At 40.3% G+C, this 22,481-nt stretch overlaps 1 protein-coding gene across 1 annotated transcript in view; it reads right to left on the minus strand.

The window, feature by feature from the left end:
* Positions 1-22,481, minus strand: part of LOC309963804 (histone-arginine methyltransferase CARM1-like) — a gene marked incomplete at its 3' end in the record, with an annotated part of 116,780 nt that overhangs the window by 49,643 nt on the left and 44,656 nt on the right. The window contains exons 4-5 of the mRNA XM_082842341.1: positions 9,903-10,080; positions 4,834-4,924 (exon numbers count right to left, since the gene is read on the minus strand). Of these exons, the coding sequence (XP_082698467.1) occupies positions 4,834-4,924; positions 9,903-10,080 (269 nt within the window). The remainder of the gene's footprint in view (positions 1-4,833; positions 4,925-9,902; positions 10,081-22,481) is intronic.

The following is a 22,481-nucleotide window of genomic DNA, read 5'->3' on the forward strand; positions in this document are numbered from 1 at the left end:
GCCAAGAAATAAAACAGATAAGTAAAAGCATATATATGGCAGAAGATAATAAGTGCTATAGAGAAAAAGGAAGTGAGAAGTGGGATAAGGGCTTCCAGGAGGGAAGAGATTACAAGTTTTAACTGACAGATGGTCTCCCTGAGATGACGACAGGTGAGCTAAGACCTGAAGGAGGTGAGAGCGAGCCCCAGTGACACCTGCGTTTCAGGCAGAGGGAAGGGCAGTGAGGTGCCAGCAGGCCTAGTATGTTCGAGGGGAAGCAGGGAGCCCAACCAATGAGGCCAGAGTGGAGAGGACAAGAGAGCAAGTGGCAGGAGATGATGTCCGAGGGACAGCAGGGTGGAACTTGATCAGGCGGAGTCTTACCATCTATCGGGAGAACTCTGGACGTTCTTATGCAGACGATCGGAAGTCAGTGGAGGGTTCTGGGCGGAAGAATAACATGACCTCATCATGTGTTATCAAGATCATGTTGGTTGTTGTTTAAAAAGAGGAAATGAGTTAGGAGGCTATTTCAAGACTGTAGTAGAAGCAGGGTTTTTTGTTTTGCTTGTTTTATGTTTGTTTTGCAGGGGTGGGCAGGGGGTGGTGGTGAAAATCAGCAGCTTGCCTTTGGATGTATTAAATTTAAGATGCCCAACAGACATCCAGCGTGAGCTGTCACCAGCCACTTGGACATCCGAAGTCTATGGTTCTGGGGAGAAGTCTGGCCTGGAGTTCTAACTATGGGAGTTGTCAACATAAAGACGGTATTTAAATGAGATCAGTAAGAAAGTGAGCACAGACAGAAATAGGAAGACATCTAAGAACTAACCAGGAGTCAATCCAACATCAAAGATTTGAGTCATGAGGAAGAATCAGCAAAGGAGAATTAGGGCCAATAAGAAAGGAAGAAAATCAGGCTTGGGCTCAGAAGTGAAGAGTCAAAGGCATCAAGCGGCGTTGTCGATAGTTAAGTCAGGTGAGGACTGAGGATGGGTTGTATCTGGGGATCTTATTTATTTAGCCTGTTGGTTATTCCTCAGTCTCTCAGCCCACTCCCTCAGAATACACCCAGACTCACTTCTTGCATCCCCCTGCCTCCTTTCAGCCAGCATCCACTTCTTTGCCTCTTCTAACAGAAATCAGAAATCGTGCAAGCTTTCACCACCTGTTCCTTGCATCAATACAACAGAAGGCCTTCATGCTAGTAGTCTAATGCAGAAACCCCCTTATAAAGGGACAGAAAGTAGAAACAGAGTGAAGGCTATGGATTTTGATAACTATATATTAAAAAATTTTGTGTGTGTATCTGTTGACTAAAAATAAAACCATTCAAATGCACCAGCTATCAAAGAAATACAGATTAAAAATAAATCGGCCACCATTTTTTTTGCAAATCAAACTGGCATTTAACAGAACATATCCTGTATGGGCAAGACTCAGCAGACATTCTCATATACCACTGGTGGAAGTGTTAATTGGTAAAGCTTTTCTACAGGGCAATTTGGCAACATATAAGAATAATTTTTTCTTTTCTTTTTTTTGCAGTACGCGGGCCTCTCACTGTTGTGGCCTCTCCCGTTACGGAGCACAGGCTACGGAAGCGCAGACTCAGCGGCCATGGCTCACGGGCCTAGCCGCTCCGCCCCATGTGGGATCTTCCCGGACCGGGGCATGAACCCGTGTCCCCTGCATCGGCAGGCGGACTCTCAACCACTGCGCCACCAGGGAAGCCCCAGAATGATTTTTGTAAAGTTCCTTCTTCACATCTTTTGGTCCAGTGATTCTGCTTCTAGCAATTTTTTGTAAGGTAATAATCAGAATGTACAAGATTTCTGTAACAGGATGTTCACTTTAGCATTGTTTCCTATAGAATTTATAGAAGTCTATAAAATTCTACATTCTTGTGGAATATAGGAACAATACCTTAGTATTGTTTCTTAATAGAATGTATAGGGTTAAATTATAATTAATAATTTAATACCCAACATTGGATCTTGAATCGATAAATTACAAGAGAGCCACAAAAGAAATACTCTGCAGCAAAATAATATCTAAAAGACCCGAGACCATGTCCACAGGTATTAATAACATTTTTAAAAAGTGCTATAAAATGGTATTTATGGTATGAGTCTAATTTTATAAAGAAAAAGAAAAATGAGAAAGGTATCAACTAAAATCTTGATAGTAATTATTTCCATAAATGTTTGAGATCACAGCAGTTTTTATCAGAAATATTTATTGAGGGCCTACCATGTGGCAGGATAGGTAGTGAACAGTGACAATATTCCAGCTCTTGCAGTGCTTACATTCTATGAGGAGGGATACGGACAATAAACAATAGTAAGTAAGTCTTTTAGGAGGTGATAAGTGTTGGAGGAAAAATACAGAGCAGAAAAAGTGGGATTAGGAGTGGTATGGCTGCCACTTTAAATATGGTGGTCAGGGTAGGTCCTACTGAGAAGCCCTTTAACAAAGACTTTATGGAGTTGAAGGAATTAGCCATGTGAATCTGGAGGGAAAGGTATTCCAGAGAAGGATGAGCAAATGCAAGGCCCTAAGGTGGGAGTGTGTCAGGTACGCCTGAGGATGGGCAAGGAAGTCTGGGAGGCTGGAGTGGAGTGAACACAGCAGTAGAAAATGAGGAGAGCCAGACTGGGTAGAACCTACTGGAGGGCTTTGGGGATGTTGGAATAGACAGGTTAAGAAGCTACCGCAATAACTGAGATGAGAGATGACAGTGTTGTGATCAAGTGGAAACAATAAATACTGAGAACTGGTCAGATTCTGGATATACAGTTGATCCTTGAACAAAAGGGGGGGTTTGTTGGTGCACCCACCCTCCACGCAGTCAAAAATGGTCAGTAACTTTACAGTCAGCCCTCTGTATCCATGGTTCCACATGCACAGATTCACATGAGAGCTTTAGTATATGTTTATTGAAAAAAGTCCGCACAGTTCAAATCTGTGTTGTTCGGGGTCAAATGTACTTTGGAAGTAAAACCAACATAATTTCTTAACGGTTTAGGTATGGGGAACAAAGAAAGAAGGCCTTCAAGATACGGAGCCTGAATGATTGGGAGGATAAAGTTGTCAGCAATTGAGGTGGAAAGACTGTGTGTAGAGCAGGTGTGGGGTGGCAGTGGGGGAGATCAGGAGTTGAGCTGCGGACATGGTGCGTCTCTCCAAGGGCAGACGTCCAGGAGGCAGTTGGCTATGGAAAAGTATGGCGTTCACAGGACAAGTCTGGAGAGATACACTCGGAAATCATTAGCATAAAGATGGTATTTGAACTGTGGGAATGGGTGAGCTCATCAAGAGAGTTCTTACTACCTAGAGAGTATTAATAATCACAGCAGACTGGCTGGGCTCCCCATCAAACATGCAAACATGTTCTATTTATTCCATTAAAAAAACTACCTTTTTTATACCTCCCTTCCCTGGTCAGCTACCATCCATCTCTCTAACTCCCTTTGCAGTGAAATTCCTCAAAAGGGGTGTCTATACTCAACAGTCTCCAACTCCGCCCCCACCCCCACCCCCGCCGCCTCCTTGATTTCTCTCAAGGCATTCTGCCAAAACCATCCGTGCAGCAGATGGTACTGCTGGGAGATCACAGAAAAACTGCCTGGACAACCAACCTCCCCTGTGAAGTCTGGCATACTCTGTCACCTGAAATTCCTCTCTCTCCAACCTCTCCATTTAAGATAGACACATTTAGGGTCAGCATGACCTTACATGACATCATCGCCCCCCTCTGTCACCACACACATACACACTAAGAGGCCATTCACACCCACTGGAAATTCTGTGGCTTGTAGTTTCAAAATTACAGATTGAACCGAAGCCGTTAAAGGTTATGAAACTGGGGTGGGAAAGCCTATTTTGCCAGAAAAAACTGGGGAGAAAGAAAAATCATAACCCTTTGACCTCACTCATAGAACTCTGTAATGCGGAAAACCAAAGCACTTCCTATTTCCTGCCCCTTCACCAACGGACGGCATTACAAAGAGAAAGCCCTGGAAATCAACTGTGGATATTGCCGTTGGACGGTTCTGCATCCTCAGCCAGAACTGAAAAGTTTACATTTTAGTTCACATCCTCACCCACCTGCCGCTGCATGCTGTGCTCCCTCCTACGCGCCTCACATCCCCACTTGGATGGTATCTGTTCTGTTTCTCCCTCCCACAGGTCCAATATTGTCATTCTCCTCCCCTCCTTCTCCTTATAAAAACCAATCTCAGGAAAAGAAGGCGGAAGGAGTGGTGGTTTCAAACTGGCAGGAGTTTTGTGTTAGTTCTCATTTTACCAGTGTAAGAAACCAAGCCTCAGACGATGAAGTGAACTGCCCAAAGGTCAACAGCTAATTAGTAGGAAAGCTCCAAAAATTTTCGGATCAACTCATTTACAGGAAGGTATGTTGATTGATCTGCTCTCTGACAAAGGCATGTTCTAGCAGAAGCCATAGCCTTGGGCCAAAAGAATGGATGAAGGAAGTGGAAAGGGAGGAACAGCAGGCAGGGGGAGGATGCTATTATTTTAGCCTTAGGGCAGTTTTTTGGATGTCTGATTTTGCCTAACTGGCTCCCTTATTTGTCTATTTCAGTAGTCCTCAACAGGGGGTGATTTTGTCTTCCAAGGGGATGTTTGGTAATCTCTGGAGACATTTTTGGTTGCCACAACTAGGGGGAAGGTGCTACTGGCATCCAGGAAGTACATGCCAGGAAAGGTGCTAAACAGCCTACAGCGCACAGGACAGCCCCTGACCCACACAGTATATGACCCACAATGTCAACAGTTTAAGAACTCTGGTTTACTCTGAAAGGAGGGGAGGAGAGAAGAGAACGTTACCAAAAGTTGGCTCTGGAGTGGTGTTCCAAGTACAGCTGTTCGTCAGAAAAGGGGGCCAGGTGGATGTCGCCGAACGTCGGGAACATCATTCCTATTGAGCAGAAGACAATAGACTCAAAGTTGACTCCTACTGCCTTCTTACTTGAAGACCTGCCACTTGACCTGTTCCATTCTTTCATTCCATCTCAGTTATTACACAGCAGGCTAAAACCTAAACTTGCCTCAAAGCAATGATAAGAAAATCAGGCAGAAGATTAGAGGGAATATAAAAAAGAATGTCAAAGCAAGTCACAAAGCTACATTATAATAAAAGTTTAGAGTCCTAGGTGAGGCATTTAACCTGGCATATTGGCTTTCTCAGCTACTGGTTGTTTTTTTTTTTTTTAACATCTTTATTGGAGTATGATATTTTTTTAAAATTTATTTTATTTTTGGCTGCATTGGGTCTTCGTTGCTGCGCACGGGCTTTCTCTAGTTGCGGCCAGCAGGGGCTACTCTTTGTTGCGGTGCACAGGCTTCTCATTGCGGTGGCTTCTCTTGTTGCAGAGCACGGGCTCTAGGCTCGTGGGCTTCAGTAGTTGTGGCACGTGGGCTGAGTAGTTGTGGCTCATGGACTCTAGAGCGCAAGCTCAGCAGTTAAGGCACACGGACCCAGCTGCTCCGCAGCATGTGGAATCTTCCCGGACCAGGGCTTGAACCTCTGTCCCCTGCATTGGCAGGCAGATTCCCAACCACTGTGCCACAAGGGAAGTCCCTGGAGTATAAATGCTTTACAATGGTGTGTTAGTTTCTGCTGTATAACAAAGTGAATCAGCTGTACATATACATATATCCCCATATCCCCTCCCTCTTGCGCCTCCCTCCCACCCTCCCTATCCCACCCCTCTAGGTGGACACAAAGCACCGAGCTGATCTCCCTGTGCTATGCAGCTGCTTCCCACCTCAGCTACTAGTTTTTTTTCCTTTCTGTATGTCTGGTGCTTGGAATTCTGGGCACTTCTTTTATTTATTTATTTTTTCTTTTCTTTATTGTAAAAACAACTTAGCTTTGAAAACAACATTCCATCATCCTATCACATTATTATTTTCATTCTTAGACTTTGTCGATGTATAATCATATCGACTATTTATGTTTTTAAGTGCTGTTAGAATCTATGCTTATGTGCAGGCTCACCATCCTCCACGCTGGGAAGCCCGCAGCACTTGTGTTTTGTTCCTGACATTTGCAGTCACGGGGGGAAAAGGCAGATTACTTAGCAGGCAAACAAACACCTAGGCTGGCAGACCTGGAGTTGGGCCCTTCTGGGCAGGCAGATGTGGCGATCAGCATTATTACTCTCATCATCTAAAAAACTACAGATCTTCATCATCATCATCATCATTCTAATAATAATACCTAAAAGTTCTTGTTTATGTTAACTCTGCCTTGAACCTTTTTATGGGCTTCCCATGTATTAATTCATTTAATCCTCATAATAATATAAAGTAGGTTCTATTATTATATCCATCTTATAAATGAGAAAACTAAGGAACAGGGAAATTTAAATGATTCAGCCATAACCACAGAGCTAATAAGCGGAAGGAAAAAACCCAGAGGTGAAATCTCTTCCAATAGTCAATGGTCTCATACTTTACGCTCCCCTTGATGTCCGTTAAAATAGAACAGATCATTTTAATTACGGTATTTTCAGAGGTGGTCAGAGAAAAACCACGACTGTAACATCATTCATACTTCTCCATGTAAATCTCAAGCACTATTGTTAAAACAATAATGATTGCTTGGTGGTTTTTCAATTTCAAGATACAAGGATATTAAACAACTCTGGAAAAGTCATATGTATCATTATTTGTGTAAACCCGGGAAGTTTCAGAGGAGGATGTTCTGAGCCCAAGCCTAACAGGAATTGCAAAGATATTAGATAAAATGGAGGCGAGGAAATCATCAAAGGTAAAATATAAGAAAAATTCCCAGACTAGAAGAAAATGAGTCTTCTGATTTAACATACCCACTAAATGTCCAGCACAAGAATTTTAGAAGTTTCACACTAAGACAACTGGAAATGAAAAAAAAATACTAAAAGCATCCAGAGGGAAAAACTATGTCATTTTAAAACTTCAGGAGTCAGAATGGCATTCGACTTCTCAACAGCAACATTGGGTACCAGACGCCCAAAAAAGATGCCTTAAAAATACTGAGTAAAAATTGTTTTCATGTTAAAATTCTCTACCTAACAAAATGATAACACGAGGACTCGATAAACAGAAACTTCTCAGCCACCCTTTCTCCAGAAGCTATTAGAAAATATTCTTTGCTGAAATGAATGGTATAAACCAAGAAAGGGGAAGACAAAAGAATATGGTGGGAAGTCAAAGTGGGGTAGCCACGCAATAGGACTAGAGAGCTACCAGTTCATGTGTGGTCGAGGAGGACAGAGCATTACAGGAGAATCCCACAAAATAAATATTTATAGGCAATCTGTCAGACCTGTTAAAGCATGGAAAAAATTAGTCATGAGTATACGGAAAACTAAACTAATGAAAAAACAAGGCAATTTACTCCAGGAAAAACAAAAGATTTCATGAAAAAAATATATAATCATATGCACCTACCATACCACCTGACTCAGCACTGAACAGTATTTACATTGTCATAATAATGTAAACACCAATTATTGATTTAAACAAGTAATAATCTAGGTCTATATTTCCTTCTATTAAAAAAAAATTCTGAAATCCAAAAAGCTCTGCAAAGCAACGGATTTTGGTAAGTTTGCAACATCATTTGATGGCAAAACCTGACCTGAACTGACATGAGTTTATAGTCCTTATTTATCCTACTTGGTATCCGTGTTCATGTTTTGTTGCAAAAATACTATGTGCTTCATTACGGAAGGCTGCCTCAGATCCCACTGGAGGTGTTAAGTAACACATGGTATATGACTCTATGACCTTCCCAAAGTCCTCCAGGTTTTGAATTCAGAAACATATCTGGCCTCGAGGGTTTGGATAAGGGATTGAGGACCTGTAGAAATACATTTAGAGGATGGGGGGATGCCTCAAGAAGGGAAGGAGCTGCTATGCAGGAAAGCTAACTTCTCAACCAGAGAGTGACAAGAAGAGCAATATGATAAGTTTACATAGAAATATGTAGGTAACTAAGAGAAGCAACAGAGAATAGAGTTGAAAGGAAAAGCCTTCGGGGAGCAGTCTCTGGATAGGAAGAGGTGTGGCAGAGGGTGACTCATTTTCACTGTAAGCCTTTTTATTGTCATGTGATGTTGTAAGCTATGTCTTATTTTGATGGAAAATAAAAATAATTAGGAAAAAATTCAATCATCCTCCCCCCAGGAATGCACAGGGTAGAGAGCTGATAAAATCAGTATTCATTTCTACTTGTCTAGTTAAAGATACACAGCCGAATATAAAGTTTCATAACCGTTTCAAATATCTGGGGAGAAAGGATGCCCAGATAGTAAGTCTAAATATTCGGCTTAGAGGGCAGCCCAACAGATGCATGTTAATTAACTTTGTTTAAAGTCTCATCATCCAAAAGCACCTAACCCTTTGAGAAAAATCCAGAAAAAAAAAAAATACAAATATTCTTTCTGGGAGGCCTTGAGGAGGAAATCCAAGCTACTGTGCTCTCATCTCCCATAGTTCAATTTTATCACATGAACACAAGGCCTCCAAGATCATCCTGGGCTGATTTATAATGGGAATGCTAATGGAGTTCTTGACGTTAGGTATACTTTGCCCAAGTTTATTTATTTCTGCATGAGTTTTTTTAAAAAAATGCCTATTTCTACATCCTTAAATTTTGAAACATGCAGGAAATGACAAACTTAAAGCTTTACTTATGCATATAGACCAGGTAACCTGGTGAGTAGGAGTTGTAGTTTATTCTCTGTTTTGTCTTCACTGGGTATGACTAGGGAGCCATAATAGTACTTTAAAGTAAGTAAAACCGGTAAGGAGCTGCAATTCTCATCAGAGGTGCAACTGTTAAAACTGGCCAGTTACCTTCTAACCCTTAATTGAAAAAAATGTGCTGTTGGAACATGTCCACTGTCTCTGGTGAACAGTGGAAAGTTAGTGTGTGTGCAAGGAGTTGTGAGTGTGGGTTTCAGGGTCAGACAGATCTGGGGTCAAACCTCTGCTCTGTCACTTATTAGAGGTGTGTCCTTGCCACGATGCTGTCCCTCATCTTGCTTCAGTTTTCTCTTCGTAAGTGCGGATCGTAATACTGTCTCCCACTAAGCCAGGTCTCAATCTTGGCCCTACTGACATTTTGGGCTGGATAAGCCTTTGATGTGTGTGAGGGCTGTCCTGCACATTGAAAGATGTTTAGCAAGTCCCTGGCCCTTCCCCCTAGGTGCGGGTAGTACCACCTCTGCCAGCTGTGACAACTCAAAAACGTCTTTAGACATCACCATATGTCCCCTGGGAAAGGAGTATAAAATCACCAAGAACCTCTGCACTAGCCCTCCAAATAAACTGAAAACTTTCATTATTCACACTTCGTAAGGTTTTCATAAAATAATTTATGGAAATTGCTTAGCACACACAGACACTCGTTAAGCACAAACAGAATACTGGACTTTACATTATTATCTCGATTATATGTAGTGACCATAGGGAAAGAGACATACAGTAGGAAGAGAATATGTTAGAAAGAAGAAATGGACACGAGAGAGTTTCTCACATTACAGAAGGTCAACACTTGAAAGGACTTTAGAGATTACTTCTAGTAATGCAGATGGGGAAGCCAAGGTCAAAAGGTCAAGTGTTAGGCCAAGTTAGCTAAGGAAAACAGTGATTGAACTAGGACAAAAATACATAACTCGGAACTGGTCTCCTTTACCATACTGAATACCACGCAGCCACTGCCATCAATGTCTTTTGGAGACTAGCTCATTTATTATGGGAGAATAGGATGAGTAAATCAGAGAACTGGTTTAATAGAAATGCTCTCTCCTCCTTTCTATAAAGGACTGATTATGGGGGAAGTAAGATAGCATATTTTACAGAGAAGTTAGCCTACTTTCTAAACCAGGAATTGGCCAACTCACCATTTGCTTTCAGCCATTTTTTGGAATGAAGGTAACTTTCCAACATCCTTTCATTGAACAGCATGTATCCCATGGGTTCTGAAATGATCACATCTACAGCCTCAGGAAGTGAGATTTCTTCAATTTTCCCTGGCAAAACAATGATCTTGTCTGAAAGGTGGTTACTTTTCACTAGCATCTGTAAAAGATAGAGTACCAGTACTACTGTTATACAGAATATTACAAAAATTAAGTTTTATAGGTTAGGGGTTGGCAGGGTGATAGGGATGAGAGGGAAGTGACCTATTTGCTTCTATAAATACCATAAAAACATTTTTCTTACTACACAAACATTTCATGTTTACTATGGATAAATTAGAAGACACAGATATGGAACAAATAAAATATGGATAAATTAGAAGACACAGATATGGAACAAATAAAAATACCTATAACCAATACCACACACAAATAATAACAATTAATAGCTTGATGTAGACCCTTCCGGGCTCTTTATACAAACATACACTTATAGTGCATGTGTGTGAGTATGTGTGGTCCATGTATATGTGTGTGTATATATGCACTTGTACTTCGGTGGGGGGGTTATTAATAGTTTCAGCCTATTTCCTACTTTTCTACTGGCAATAAAGATGCCCCAAAGCTCTGTATAACAATCTTGCATAACTTAACAATCCTGATCCTTATGAAATCATCCCTTGATCTTTTGATTCCAAAAATAAATAATACCATGTTCAGGACTTCCCTGGTGGCGCAATGGTTGAGAGGCCGCCTGCCGATGCAGGGGACACGGGTTCGTGCCCCGGTCTGGGAAGATCCCACATGCCGCGGAGCGGCTGGGCCCGTGAGCCATGGCCGCTGAGCCTGCGCGTCTGGAGCCTGTGCTCCGCAACGGGAGAGGCCAGAACAGTGAGAGGCCTGCGCACCACCAAAATAATAATAATTAAAAAAAGTAATACCATGTTCATTAGCCTTTTTTTAGAAGTACATTTTACAGTTATCTATTCTTTTTTCTTTGATGTCCTCTGTATTCTATTTAATAACTTTGAACTCTCTTAAAAGAGGGACCTTGAAGAGAAATATATTTCTAATATATTTCTTCTTAATGCCAAATATGACAAGGTGGCCGTATTATTACACGTATGTCTTTCTGCTACCTGAAAAAATATTTCCTAATAAACATCTTATATGCACCAGCACAAATATATACAGCACATCCCTTTTCAAGTTGTGGTTTCCTGAGACTCTCAGATCTTTGCTCACTGTATTTATATGTAGTCAGAGGCCCTCCATTTTGAATTTTTGGAACTTGACCCTTTCCTCACCCTAAATGCAGTATACCAAGCATTTGTCATGATTCAGTTGCATTTTCTCAATTTCTGATCACTTCTTCCCAAAGCTAGGGTATGTTTCACCTTGAATTCCATCCTCTAGGGTGCTTCTCACCAACATTACACTGCAAGTTTGTTAAATGTCTTTTCCACTTATACTTTCCTTAAAAGAAATCAAGTAATCTCTGATCTAAGGAAAAACAATGAAGAAACTATTTGTACATGTCATCCACTGTCAACATCTACCCATGCACAAGGACTTGTGGAATTCCATTCTATCAACATTCTACACACGGATGTCAAGTTCAGGGGTCTGTGGACACGAAGCCTAAAGGGTAAAACTTTTGGTACCCCGCTTGTCTCTGTACATTCTCTTCTCAGGAGAGCCCTTCACCTGCATAGCTGTAAGCATGGCTCCACCGTGGATGGCTGCCCACACTACAGCTTTAGGTTTCTCCTCTCACCTGAGCGCTGGCCACTACCCGGACATTCCTACCAACCTGCTTTGTTATCTCTTCAACCTCAACAAGTAAAGAGCCAACCTCAGCTTCTTCTTGAAAACTAACCATTTCTCTAAATTTCTTTAAAATCTCTACATAATCTTGTATTTCCTTGATTCCGTTTTGGTTACTAATGCCATACTCCTCAATATCCTGGAGGCATACATAGTTGCTTCCCATGGACAATTAGTTACTATCTTTTCTTATTTCTACTTTGCAGATGTGTCTCATTTCCACCTTTTCCTTTCTGCATCAACTTGTCCAGTTCTCAATAGCTTCAAATCTGAAATTTAAAAATAGCATTTATATAATGAAAATAATAATGGCAGTGTCTACTTCACAGGCCTGCTTGAGGCTAAAACAAGATAAAGCATATTAAGGGTCATGTAAGTATTAAATTAGTATTGTCCTATTATTGTTATTAAAGAAAAGTGTTCACTGAAAAGGAGAGATGTAGATGAGCAAAAGAATGAAAATAAAAGTAACTGTATTCCCATCATCCGGGTGTAGGCAGGGTGTATTTCCTAGCAGACTTTTGAGTGTATCTCTGTTTATAAAAATATGTACTTCTGGGGCTTCCCTGGTGGCACAGTGGTTAGGAATCCACCTGCCGATGCAGGGGAAATGGGTTCGAGCCCTGGTCCGGGAAGATCCCACATGCCGCAGAGCAACTAAGCCCGTGCACTACAGCTACTGAGCCTGCGTGCCACAACTACTGAAGCCCGCGCACCTAGAGCCCATGCTGCACAACAAGAAAAGCCACTGCAATGAGAAGCCCGTGCACTGAAATGAAGAGTAGCCCCCGCTCGCCACAACTAGAGAAAGACTGCTCGTGGCAATGAAGACCCAACGTAGACAAAAATAAAATAAATTTATTTTTTAAAATGTACTTTTTGTAGTAATATTTCATAACCTTTTGTTTCATGTAGTACGTTTTAGACCAGTTTTCTGAATATTTTTTGCATCATGGCATACATAAAAAAATAACAGTCATTTTTATGACACACTAGTGTGAATAGGAAAGACTGCCTGCAGTTTGAGACATCTGAGCTGGGGGTTCAGGCCACACAAGACCCTGACCATCTCCCATGAGGGCAAAGGGCATCAAAACCTACTACCTGGCACACTTTTCGGGAAGCTCTGTTTTAGACATCTTTCCATGAATTGCTCTAGAACATAATTTTTATTGGCTGTATAGTATTTCATAGCATACCTTGATTCATTTAACCAACCCCAAGTTACCGGACATTCAGATTACATCAAATGTTTCATTATTACAACAGTGTATCGACAAATAACAATGCAATTCAATCTGGGGACACACTTCTCACAACTTTTTTCAAAGTTAAAGGGTCTGGAACTTTTAAGGGTCTCTGGTTCACACTGTTCCACTGCCTATTGGAAAGGTGATTCCATTTCTAAATTTCAAGCCCTTCCTAAATTCTGCTTATGGGGTGTGAGGGTGTCCACACAACCTCAACGTATAAGACTGCCTCATCCACCTGAACCATGATGTTGGAAGGGACATTTTTCTGGCTAAATCTTGCTGGAGGGACCAATAAGACAGGATGATCAAGTGTGTGTGATATCTACTCTACATGGAGACTTTACCTAGAATAATCCTAGACTCTTGAACCCTCATGAAGATCACAGATCTAATACAGTTTCAGAGAGAGGATGCTATAAGCTGTCAGAAGGGCAATTTGAGGTTCACAGGAAAGAAGCTGAGTCTCACTATTCTCACTGGTAAAGAAGGACATACCACATACATACAGGCCACTGCATCTTGCAACTTCATTTATTTTTTAACCAAATTCAAAGAACACTAGATCAAGAATCTGAAGATACAGATCCCAATCCCGCCTTAACCATCGAAGAGCTGTGTGTCCTTGGGGAAGTCACTTAAATTCTCTTAATTTTATCCCTCTTGCAAAACTGGAGTTCAAAACTGAGTTGTTTTAAGGTTCCTTCTAGTTCTAACATGTCATGATTAGAAAAAAAGCAAAATTTCTGCAAAGTACGTTCCAGGAGTCCATGAACATAAGGAGTTTCATGATCAAATAATACTGGAACTTCTTTATAATATATATCCTTCTTACAAATTCAGTGTCTATTAGCATATTAAGGGATTTGAGAAATTCTGCAGAAAACTGTTTGGCTTGGCTAAATCAGACATCCAAACTTACTTGAATACTTTGCAGTTTTTTTCTTGAATGTTTATTTATCTCCCACAGATCAATCTTTCAGAAACAATAAAAATAGTTATTTGATAATCCTACGTTTGAATACAATTCCTCGACAGAGATATTTGAGAACAGGACATAAACTCAACCAATAACATCTCTAAGACACAAGAGCAGCTAATTCCAGATGTGAGACACACTCTATTCTTTGAGTCAGTCTTGCTGCCTTCCTTGCTCTTTGGTTTACAACAGATAGTTCCATGTTACCCTGTCACTTCAGATCCCATTCTTCCAAAACTGAAGTTCAGCACAACTATCCTTTCTAGAGTAATACATAACCAGCATCCAGGAAGAGAATATATTACCCTTAAATCATATATAACCATTTTAGAAAACCATTTGGCATTATTCAATTAGCTGAAGATTTCTATAACTTAGAAATATCACTCCCTTTATAAATATACATTCTAGAGAAATGTTTGAACATGTGTATAAGATAACCTGTATTAAAACTTTATAATAATATTGGTAATTATAAAATAAAAATTTAAAATAAACTGGAATTAACTATTCACAGGGAAATGAATGAATAAATGGTGTTATATCTAGGGGCCTCCCTGGTGGCACAGTGGTTAAGAATCAGCCTGTCAATACAGCGGACACGGGTTCGAGCCCTGGTCCGGGAAGGTCCCACATGCCATGGAGCAACTAAGCCCGTGGGCCACAACTACTGAGCCTGCGCTCTAGAGCCCGTGAGCCACAACTACTGAGCCTGCGTGCCACAACTACTGAAGCCCGCGCGCCTAGAGCCCGTGCTCCGCAACAAGAGAAGCCATCACAATGAGAAGCCCACTCGCCGCAATTCAAGATAGCCTGCATGCAGCAACAAAGACCCAACACGGTCAAAAATAAATAAATAAAATAAATTTATAAAAAATAATGGTGTTATATCTGTACTATGAATACGATTGAACAGTGAGAAAAAAGAACTACAGGTATTTGTGTTAACATAAATTAATTTCACAAGCAGAATTTTTGGGAAGAAAAGAAATAGGTTGCTGAAGAATACATAGTATGATTTCTTTTATTTAAAAGGTCAAATGTATTCAAAAGTAAACTGCATTGATTAGGATATACTACTAAAACTCTTTTATGCTAAGATGTTGGTACTTTTGGGAGTGAAGAGAGGGCATGAAATTTGGGAGAAGCGTATAGGAATTTTAATACATGGTTATATTATTCTAGTTGTTACACTGGGTTGTGGGCATATGTGTGCTTTTTATATTTATATTCACCTTTATTTTTGATGCAAAAAGTATTTTATAATAGGAAATTTAAAATTATACTTTTAATAGAAAAGTTTGAGATAATCATAATAAATGCAGATTTAAAAAGACAAACTGATTTCTGCAATCAGATAGAAGCTAACAGATACGAAAGACAGATTAAAACAAAGCAGCATAAAGGCAATTAATGTCTCTGAAGAATGGAAAAATCACTCAAAGCTATATTAAAATAAAATTCCCCTGAAGTAAAAAAAAAAATGGAACCTGTTAACAGCAAAAACACATAGTGGTCATAAGAAAATGTCATACGGTAATAGCAACATGGAACTATATTCTGCTCAAGATTTTAGATTTAAAGAAAAAAGAATTAATTCCTTGGGCACCCTGCAGAAAAAAAAAATCACCTTAAAAGTGAAAGAAAATCAGGCTGGCATTAGACTGCTCTACAGTCATATTCATTTTAAAAAGACAACGGGACAACATCTACACAATTCAGAAGAAAAGAAAATTGTGACCAAAAGAAGATTAAATCCAGAGGAGGTACTATTCATATTTTCAACATGAAAGAAATCAGGATAGCACACATAAGCCCTTCCTCAAAAACTGCTTTGCCAAAAGTAAAAAATAAATTCGTATAATTATGAATTAAATAAAGAATTTGGTAATAAAGAAGCTATATGAAAAAACTAATGGTTTGATCATGGCAGAGCAATAGCGTTCGCTCCAGCTGTAACCTAATTTGCATTGTTTTCCAAGGCCTCCTAGGGTAGACTGCAGGGCTCTGTGGGACTAATGTTGAGTCCTGGATGTCAGAATTTTGGGTGGGTTCAGAGGTCACCCGGAGGTGTGAGAACCACCCGGAGGTGTGAGAACCACCAGTGAGTTTGGAGCTGTATGAGAGTGGAAGGTGTAGTCCAGGCATGTGACTTTTAGGACCCAGGCAGAGTTCCTGGATAACTCAAGTGGAAACACCTTTCATGGCTCACCAGTCCTCATTGCTACTGCAACAGAATCCCTCCCATGGACAAGGAGAGGTGGTGGAGTTAACACGTGGTTGGCAGAGTTCTACTGAAAAGGAGATTCAGATTTTTATGTGAAGCCAATCTCTATTAAAACTTAACTGAGCTGTATAGTTGATATGCAATGAAATTAACATACCTAAAATGTACAGTTTGGTAAGTTTTCGTATTTGTAAAGCCACGGATCCATTATCATAATAACAAACATCCAACACCAATATCTACCTTCTGACATGTCTCCCAGGACTCCCAGGCAATTACAATTGATTTACTTTTCCCCCCACTCAATTAGTGTTTTCTAGACTGTTAATATCATTGGCATCTTAATGTTTACTTTTGTATTTGTCCTTTTCTTTCATGATGCATAATCATTTTGAGAATCATTTAAGTTGCAGGTATGAATAGTTCATTTTCTTCCTGAAAAATAACAAAAGGGGTTTTCTGGTTTGTTTGCAGTTTGGCCACCACAAATAAGCTTACTATGAACATGTGCATAAAATTCTTCATTTGAATATATGGTTTCATATTCTAAGCTGAATGACTGTACCCTTATGCATTCCCGTCAACACTACGGAAGCATTCCAGTTCCCCTATAGTCCTCACCAGTACTTGATTAGTACAGTCAGTAGTTAAAATGTTGCCTGTTTTAAAGTGTGTAGCGGTATCTCACCATAGTCTGATTGCATTTCCCTAATGATTCATAATGTTGAACATATTTATTGTGCTCATTTGCCAGGTGTATGTCTTCTTTGATAAAATGCCTGTTCTTTTATTTATTAACTGAAAAGACAAAAGAAATGTGCTGGAACTTCACTTTTCGTCAGTGACTTTGCTGGGTGGAATAAATGTTTCTGCTATTCACACACACACACACAAAAGACTAATGGTTTGAAATGAATCCATTTAATTACAGAACAAATACTAAACAGTTACATGAACTTTGGTTATATTTCAATGAGAATTACATTACACCTTGACAATATACCAATAAAAATAATATATAACTAACAAAAGGTGCAGGAGGAAGGAGGAGGTATGAGGGTGCTGGTGACTTCATTTCTTTCATAGGAAGGAGTGAATTTTTATCATGAGGTTAACAAAATACTTGGTTCCACAGTGAAAGATATTTATATGATCGTTATACTTAGTATGCTTTTCGGTGGGGGGTAAATTTTCTGAAGCAACCTATAAACAAAGCATTAAAGACTTAGTGAAGTACGTATTTTAAATCTTGACAATCTAGAAATAATATAACCGGACAAAACTGGGAGTTGCACTAGCAGAGGAAGTTCTTCCACTATTACACTGAGGGTCAGCAGTGCATGCAAAGTAGATAGTTCAGGAAACAGAAATATGAGTACTAGAGACATAAAGTTACCATGGTAATCAGATAAAGAAATTAAATAACGGAAGTTCAGAGTAGTTCACACTGGGAAATGTGATCAGGCATGAGTGGAGTGAGTGCAAGATGATTACTTTTTATTTTAGACTCTCCTATACAGTTTGATTCCCCTTCCTCATGTTCAAGTATTACTTTAATTTTAAATAGTCAGTGAGCAGTCCCCCAAACAACAGAATACCTAAACTGTTCTCTCCTTTTAACCCTGTTCCTTAGTGGGCATTCCAAATATCTGCTTAAATATTTTAAAAAGTCATATTAACCTTACTGTTAGAAAATTCATTGGCTTTAGTTTACTTCAACAGAATATGTATGCTAAAGTTCTTTACTAACTTGCTGCTCTGACCCCATCATTTTATAACTCAGGAAACGGAGTCCTGGGGAGGTCAGGGTCTAAGCCCAGGACACACTACAAGGCAATGGCAGACTTGGGGGAAAGTGATTGTATCTATCAATGTGTTTAAACACGTTTAGTTTGTAACTGTTATCAGAGCTGATAGCATTATGGGTTGGCTGCTTTCTGAGAAGGTTCTGAAGAGGAAGTACCTGGTCACTGTCCCTCCCCCTTTTCCTGTCCCTCCGTCAGCATGCAGCTGCCTCCTGCCTGTAATCAACACTGAGCATCCCATATGACCCCTCTTGGGCTACTGGTGTGTCATTCATAGTGTGCAGAAACCAGGGCCTTCTGGAATCTGCAGCCATGAAAGAGTAAATGGGCCCCCGGGGGAACCAGTGACAGCTGTGAGTACAGAAAAACCTTTGCAAACAAGAGCTAGCTGGCAGGGCAAAGAGGACACCACACAGGGTGAGAAAGACACGGAGTGACAGACGCAGAAGGATGGGAAGGAGAGGCAAAGAGAGGGGTGTTTTCTTGTTTCTCTTTGGGGTGACTTACGGGCAGAGTTCTTTGTACGGAGTGATTATACACCCCTTTATCGCTGCAGAATCGCCAAAGGTGGCAGAAGCAAGTAACGTGAAGCTTTCATGAGGGAAATGCTGCCAATCCTATAGTTTGGCTGCCAACAACAACAAAAACATTCTGGCAACTTTAATACTCATAGTTGTTTCCCTCTGATGATGTTCCAGAATGCTCAACGACTGCGGAATGAGAACATCAAGGAGGCAGACAAGCTGTGTAGACTTAGAAAGGATGCTTTGACTAAGTTATAAAATAAGCACTAAGAAATATGTAATGTCTGCAGAAGCAACTCAGAGTTGTATATACGTGTGTGTGTGTGTGGGTGAGAGGGGGGTTTGAACCTTTGTACATCCTATTAGCCAGGTAGTTTGCCCTCCCTTGGAAGGTTAAGCTGTGCCCTGTAGACTGTAAGTATCTGACAGCAGGGGCCATGTCTACTTTGCTTGTCCAGCAGAGTGTCTGGAACATCGAAGGCATCTAATAAGTATTTGTTAATTACCTCACTAAAGGTGACATGGCAGCCCTTGGAAATCCAGCTTCCACCTTAGTTTGAAAAGATGATTCTGTGCCCTTCCCTTGCTCTTTGCTGCTCCTCTAGTAGCACATAAACGGAGGGTAAGTAGGTCAAAGGAATTTGGGGGATATTCTTTATGTCTCTCTAAATGCTGGCATATTTGGCAACAGAGAGAGGACAATTTAGGTGTTTCAGGAAAGTTTTTAAATTATGATATTTTAAAATGGACAAAAAGGTTACTGTGTGTCCTGTGGTGCATACCCTTTCAGGGTATCTTGGCCTTTCAGAGTCTTAGAGCTATTTTTCAACCCTGTAAGCAAAACTAATGATGACGCAAGTAATTCTTGTCCTTAGAATTGGAAAGGAATTATATCTGGTAGAATGCAAATGATCACTGCCCTACAGATAGACCAGTCTTGCACCTATTTGTAAATTCTTTCCAGCATTCCTCATTGCCTATAGATGTGGCTCTTTGACTTCTCCTTTGAACAGGTTTAATATCGTACCCATTTAACCTATTAATGAGTTAAATAAAATAGTTGTCACATTAATATTTGTATGGAGTCATGACTTTACATTAAAAAATTATATTTTAGCATTTTAATATACCATTTTCACTTTAGTGCTGGGACTTATTCTGTCACCTCTTCATGACTTTTTTCCTCTTCCCTTTTCCTTGTAGGTGTAATGTACAGCACATTAGTTACGAGTACTTGCTTTGGAGATAACTGACCTGACTTCAAATCTCTGCTTCTCTATCTCCTAGTAATCTTGGTTAAATTAATTAATCTCAAGCCTCGGTTTCCACGTATGTAGAACAGGAATGATTTCAGCACCTACTTTATGGGTTGCTCTGAGACAATGAGATAATGCATGAAAAGTGATTATACATGGCTTGGCACATAGCAAGTGCACCATAGATGCTAGCTATTAACCCTCTTTTTTTTTTGCCCTGTGGTGGGTGAACCAGGCTGTCTGCGATCAGTGTCTAGTAGGAGTGGGAGCGCGGAAGTAGGCAGTTGGTCAAGTCACCAGGCAGCAATTCTCCTTGACCATAAGTTTCCCTTTCTATGCTTTCCCCAGAAAGCCCCAAGTAATTTATACTTTGTGTGGCAATTGCTAGTTGCCTATCCAAATCCATTCTTGCCTTTCACCTTATTAATAAAATGCCTATATTACTGTGGGCCACAATGGACCAGCTGAAATACTGTATTTCCCAGCCTCTCTTGCAGTGAAGTGTGGCTAATGCCCAAGTCCTTCTGGCCTCTGAGATGAGAGCATGAATTTGTTGGGAGGGACTTCCTGGGAGGTTCCTTGAAGGAGGGAGGAAAAGCTAGGGAAAGACATTTTTGAGTCTTCCCTTTATCCATCCTATTGGCTAGAACATGGATTTGTTGGCTGAAGCTCCAGCAGCCATCTTGGACACTGAGGTGACTTGCAAGAGATAAGCCATGTACCAGGCTAGTGCAGCAGGAAGATGCAAGAAGCCTGGGGTTCCACAAATTTTGTGGAGCTGCCACACTGCCTTAGGTTCCCTCAACCAGACTTCCTTTGCATGGGATAGAAAAGCTCCTGTGTGCTTAAGTCAGTGTTTATTTGGGTTTTGTGTTAGTTACATGGACATGAACTAACTGATAGATGCTGGGTGTCTTGTTCAGCCCAAGGGGCCTCTTAACCGTGTGAGTCATAACAGAACCATGTAGTTTGAGAACTCAGATCAATTTCTACCCTTTTGCTTTCAGCTGAGTTACTTGTGGGCTCCAAGGGAACACATGGTAGTAGAGGACCTGTGTGGATGGGTGAAGAGTCCTCTTCTGTCTATGCTTTTCCCCTTATACAAATGAGTCATTTCTCCAGTGAGGCATTTTTTTCCATCCATAAGCAGTCTTCAGGGCTGTGAGTCTCCGGTGCAATTATGGTCATTAGAGAGATGTTAAATATCAGCATATGAATATAAAAATTAAATTTTGATTTGCCTCCTCTGGGCAGATATAGCAACAGTATTTAGTTGTATGATTACATAACTATGGTTATGGTTAGGTTATATAATTATATATTTATATGATTATATTTGGTGGCTTTGCTTTTAGTAGAATCAATAATAACGTTAGACCCTTACCTATCACAATGCGTGTCCCATTTATTTTCTCATATCTATTCCGTAACACTGTGAGTGAGGGGTTAATATTATTTCTACTTTACAGATATGAAAACTGAAATTCAGTATGATTAATTCTATCAAGGTTACTCCTGTTCCGCTGTAGCAACTGGTCGCTAAAGGAACGCTTGACTGAACTGAGATTTCTTAATGGCAAACGTCATTTAAAAGTATACAACAAAGAGCGTCTGAAGTTAGAGCTTTCAGTATATAAAAATGACCGACAAATTATATTCTTCATTCTGCTGATTTGGAAGTTATAAAAACAATACCAGTAAACTGGCTATTGGTCAAAACAATGTGAGGGGCCTTGTTTAAAAAAATTATGCATCTATAAAATAATTCTGACACAGCAACATTTTAACAATTTAAATATGAAGGAAGTGGGATTATTTGGATTCCATTTTCCACCAAATATGTGAGTATAAAAACTGTCTCAGGTGTCAACCAAATTTCAAATGTTTCATCTTCTCAAATGTGAAATTCAGCTAATTACCCCATCCTTGGCTTTGAGAGCAATTAGTGACCTGAGAATATCTAGTGGTGCGATCTCCAGGCAGCTCTACAGAGCTCTGAAGACAGCAGATGAGTAGATGGGATTGTTCCTCCAGGGTGAGGGCGGATAAAATGCCTATGTCACAAAGATGTAGCCAAGGCATCCTGAATTTTCTTTTCTCCAGGTCCCTTTTAAGAATACCCAGTCTAAAAAAGCTGCCTATGAAAGAACCACATTTCTAAAAGTTCATCCAAGCAGTATTATGAATAGGTGGAAGTATGTGTAACAACCACAAACAGATCTAAAGAAGTGTCAGCTTGGGCAGAACTCCATTATGGAGTGGCTATAATTAGGAGCTTATAGAATAAACACACGGACGCAGCAGGGCTCTAATAAGAAACTAGGCCTGAATCAAACACATTTACTCTACTCTTAAAACTCACAGACTCTTAGCATCTGCCTCTTGATACGCGTTCTTCCTCCTTCCCCACGCCACTTCCCTTCTTACAGGGATGGTTCAGTAACACTGGACGTTTCAGAACTTCTTCCACATCTGAAGCCCTCTGGCTTCAGAGGAATATCCATCCACAGAGCATCTTCCTTCCAAGACGATCCCAAACCACACATTGTCCCAGTTAAGCTTGCCACAGAAAACTTCATCCCCAGGCCGTTAGTGCCTTCACTGACTTGTTACCTCCCAGAAATGTTTCAGCAAGATCTGACTAAAAAGGGACCTGGTGAAGTATTTCTGGAAGACCCTTCATCTCTTTCTGC

This window comes from Leucopleurus acutus (genome assembly GCF_964270905.1).
Source record: "Leucopleurus acutus genome assembly, chromosome: 7".
NCBI classification, from domain to species: Eukaryota; Metazoa; Chordata; class Mammalia; order Artiodactyla; family Delphinidae; genus Leucopleurus; species Leucopleurus acutus.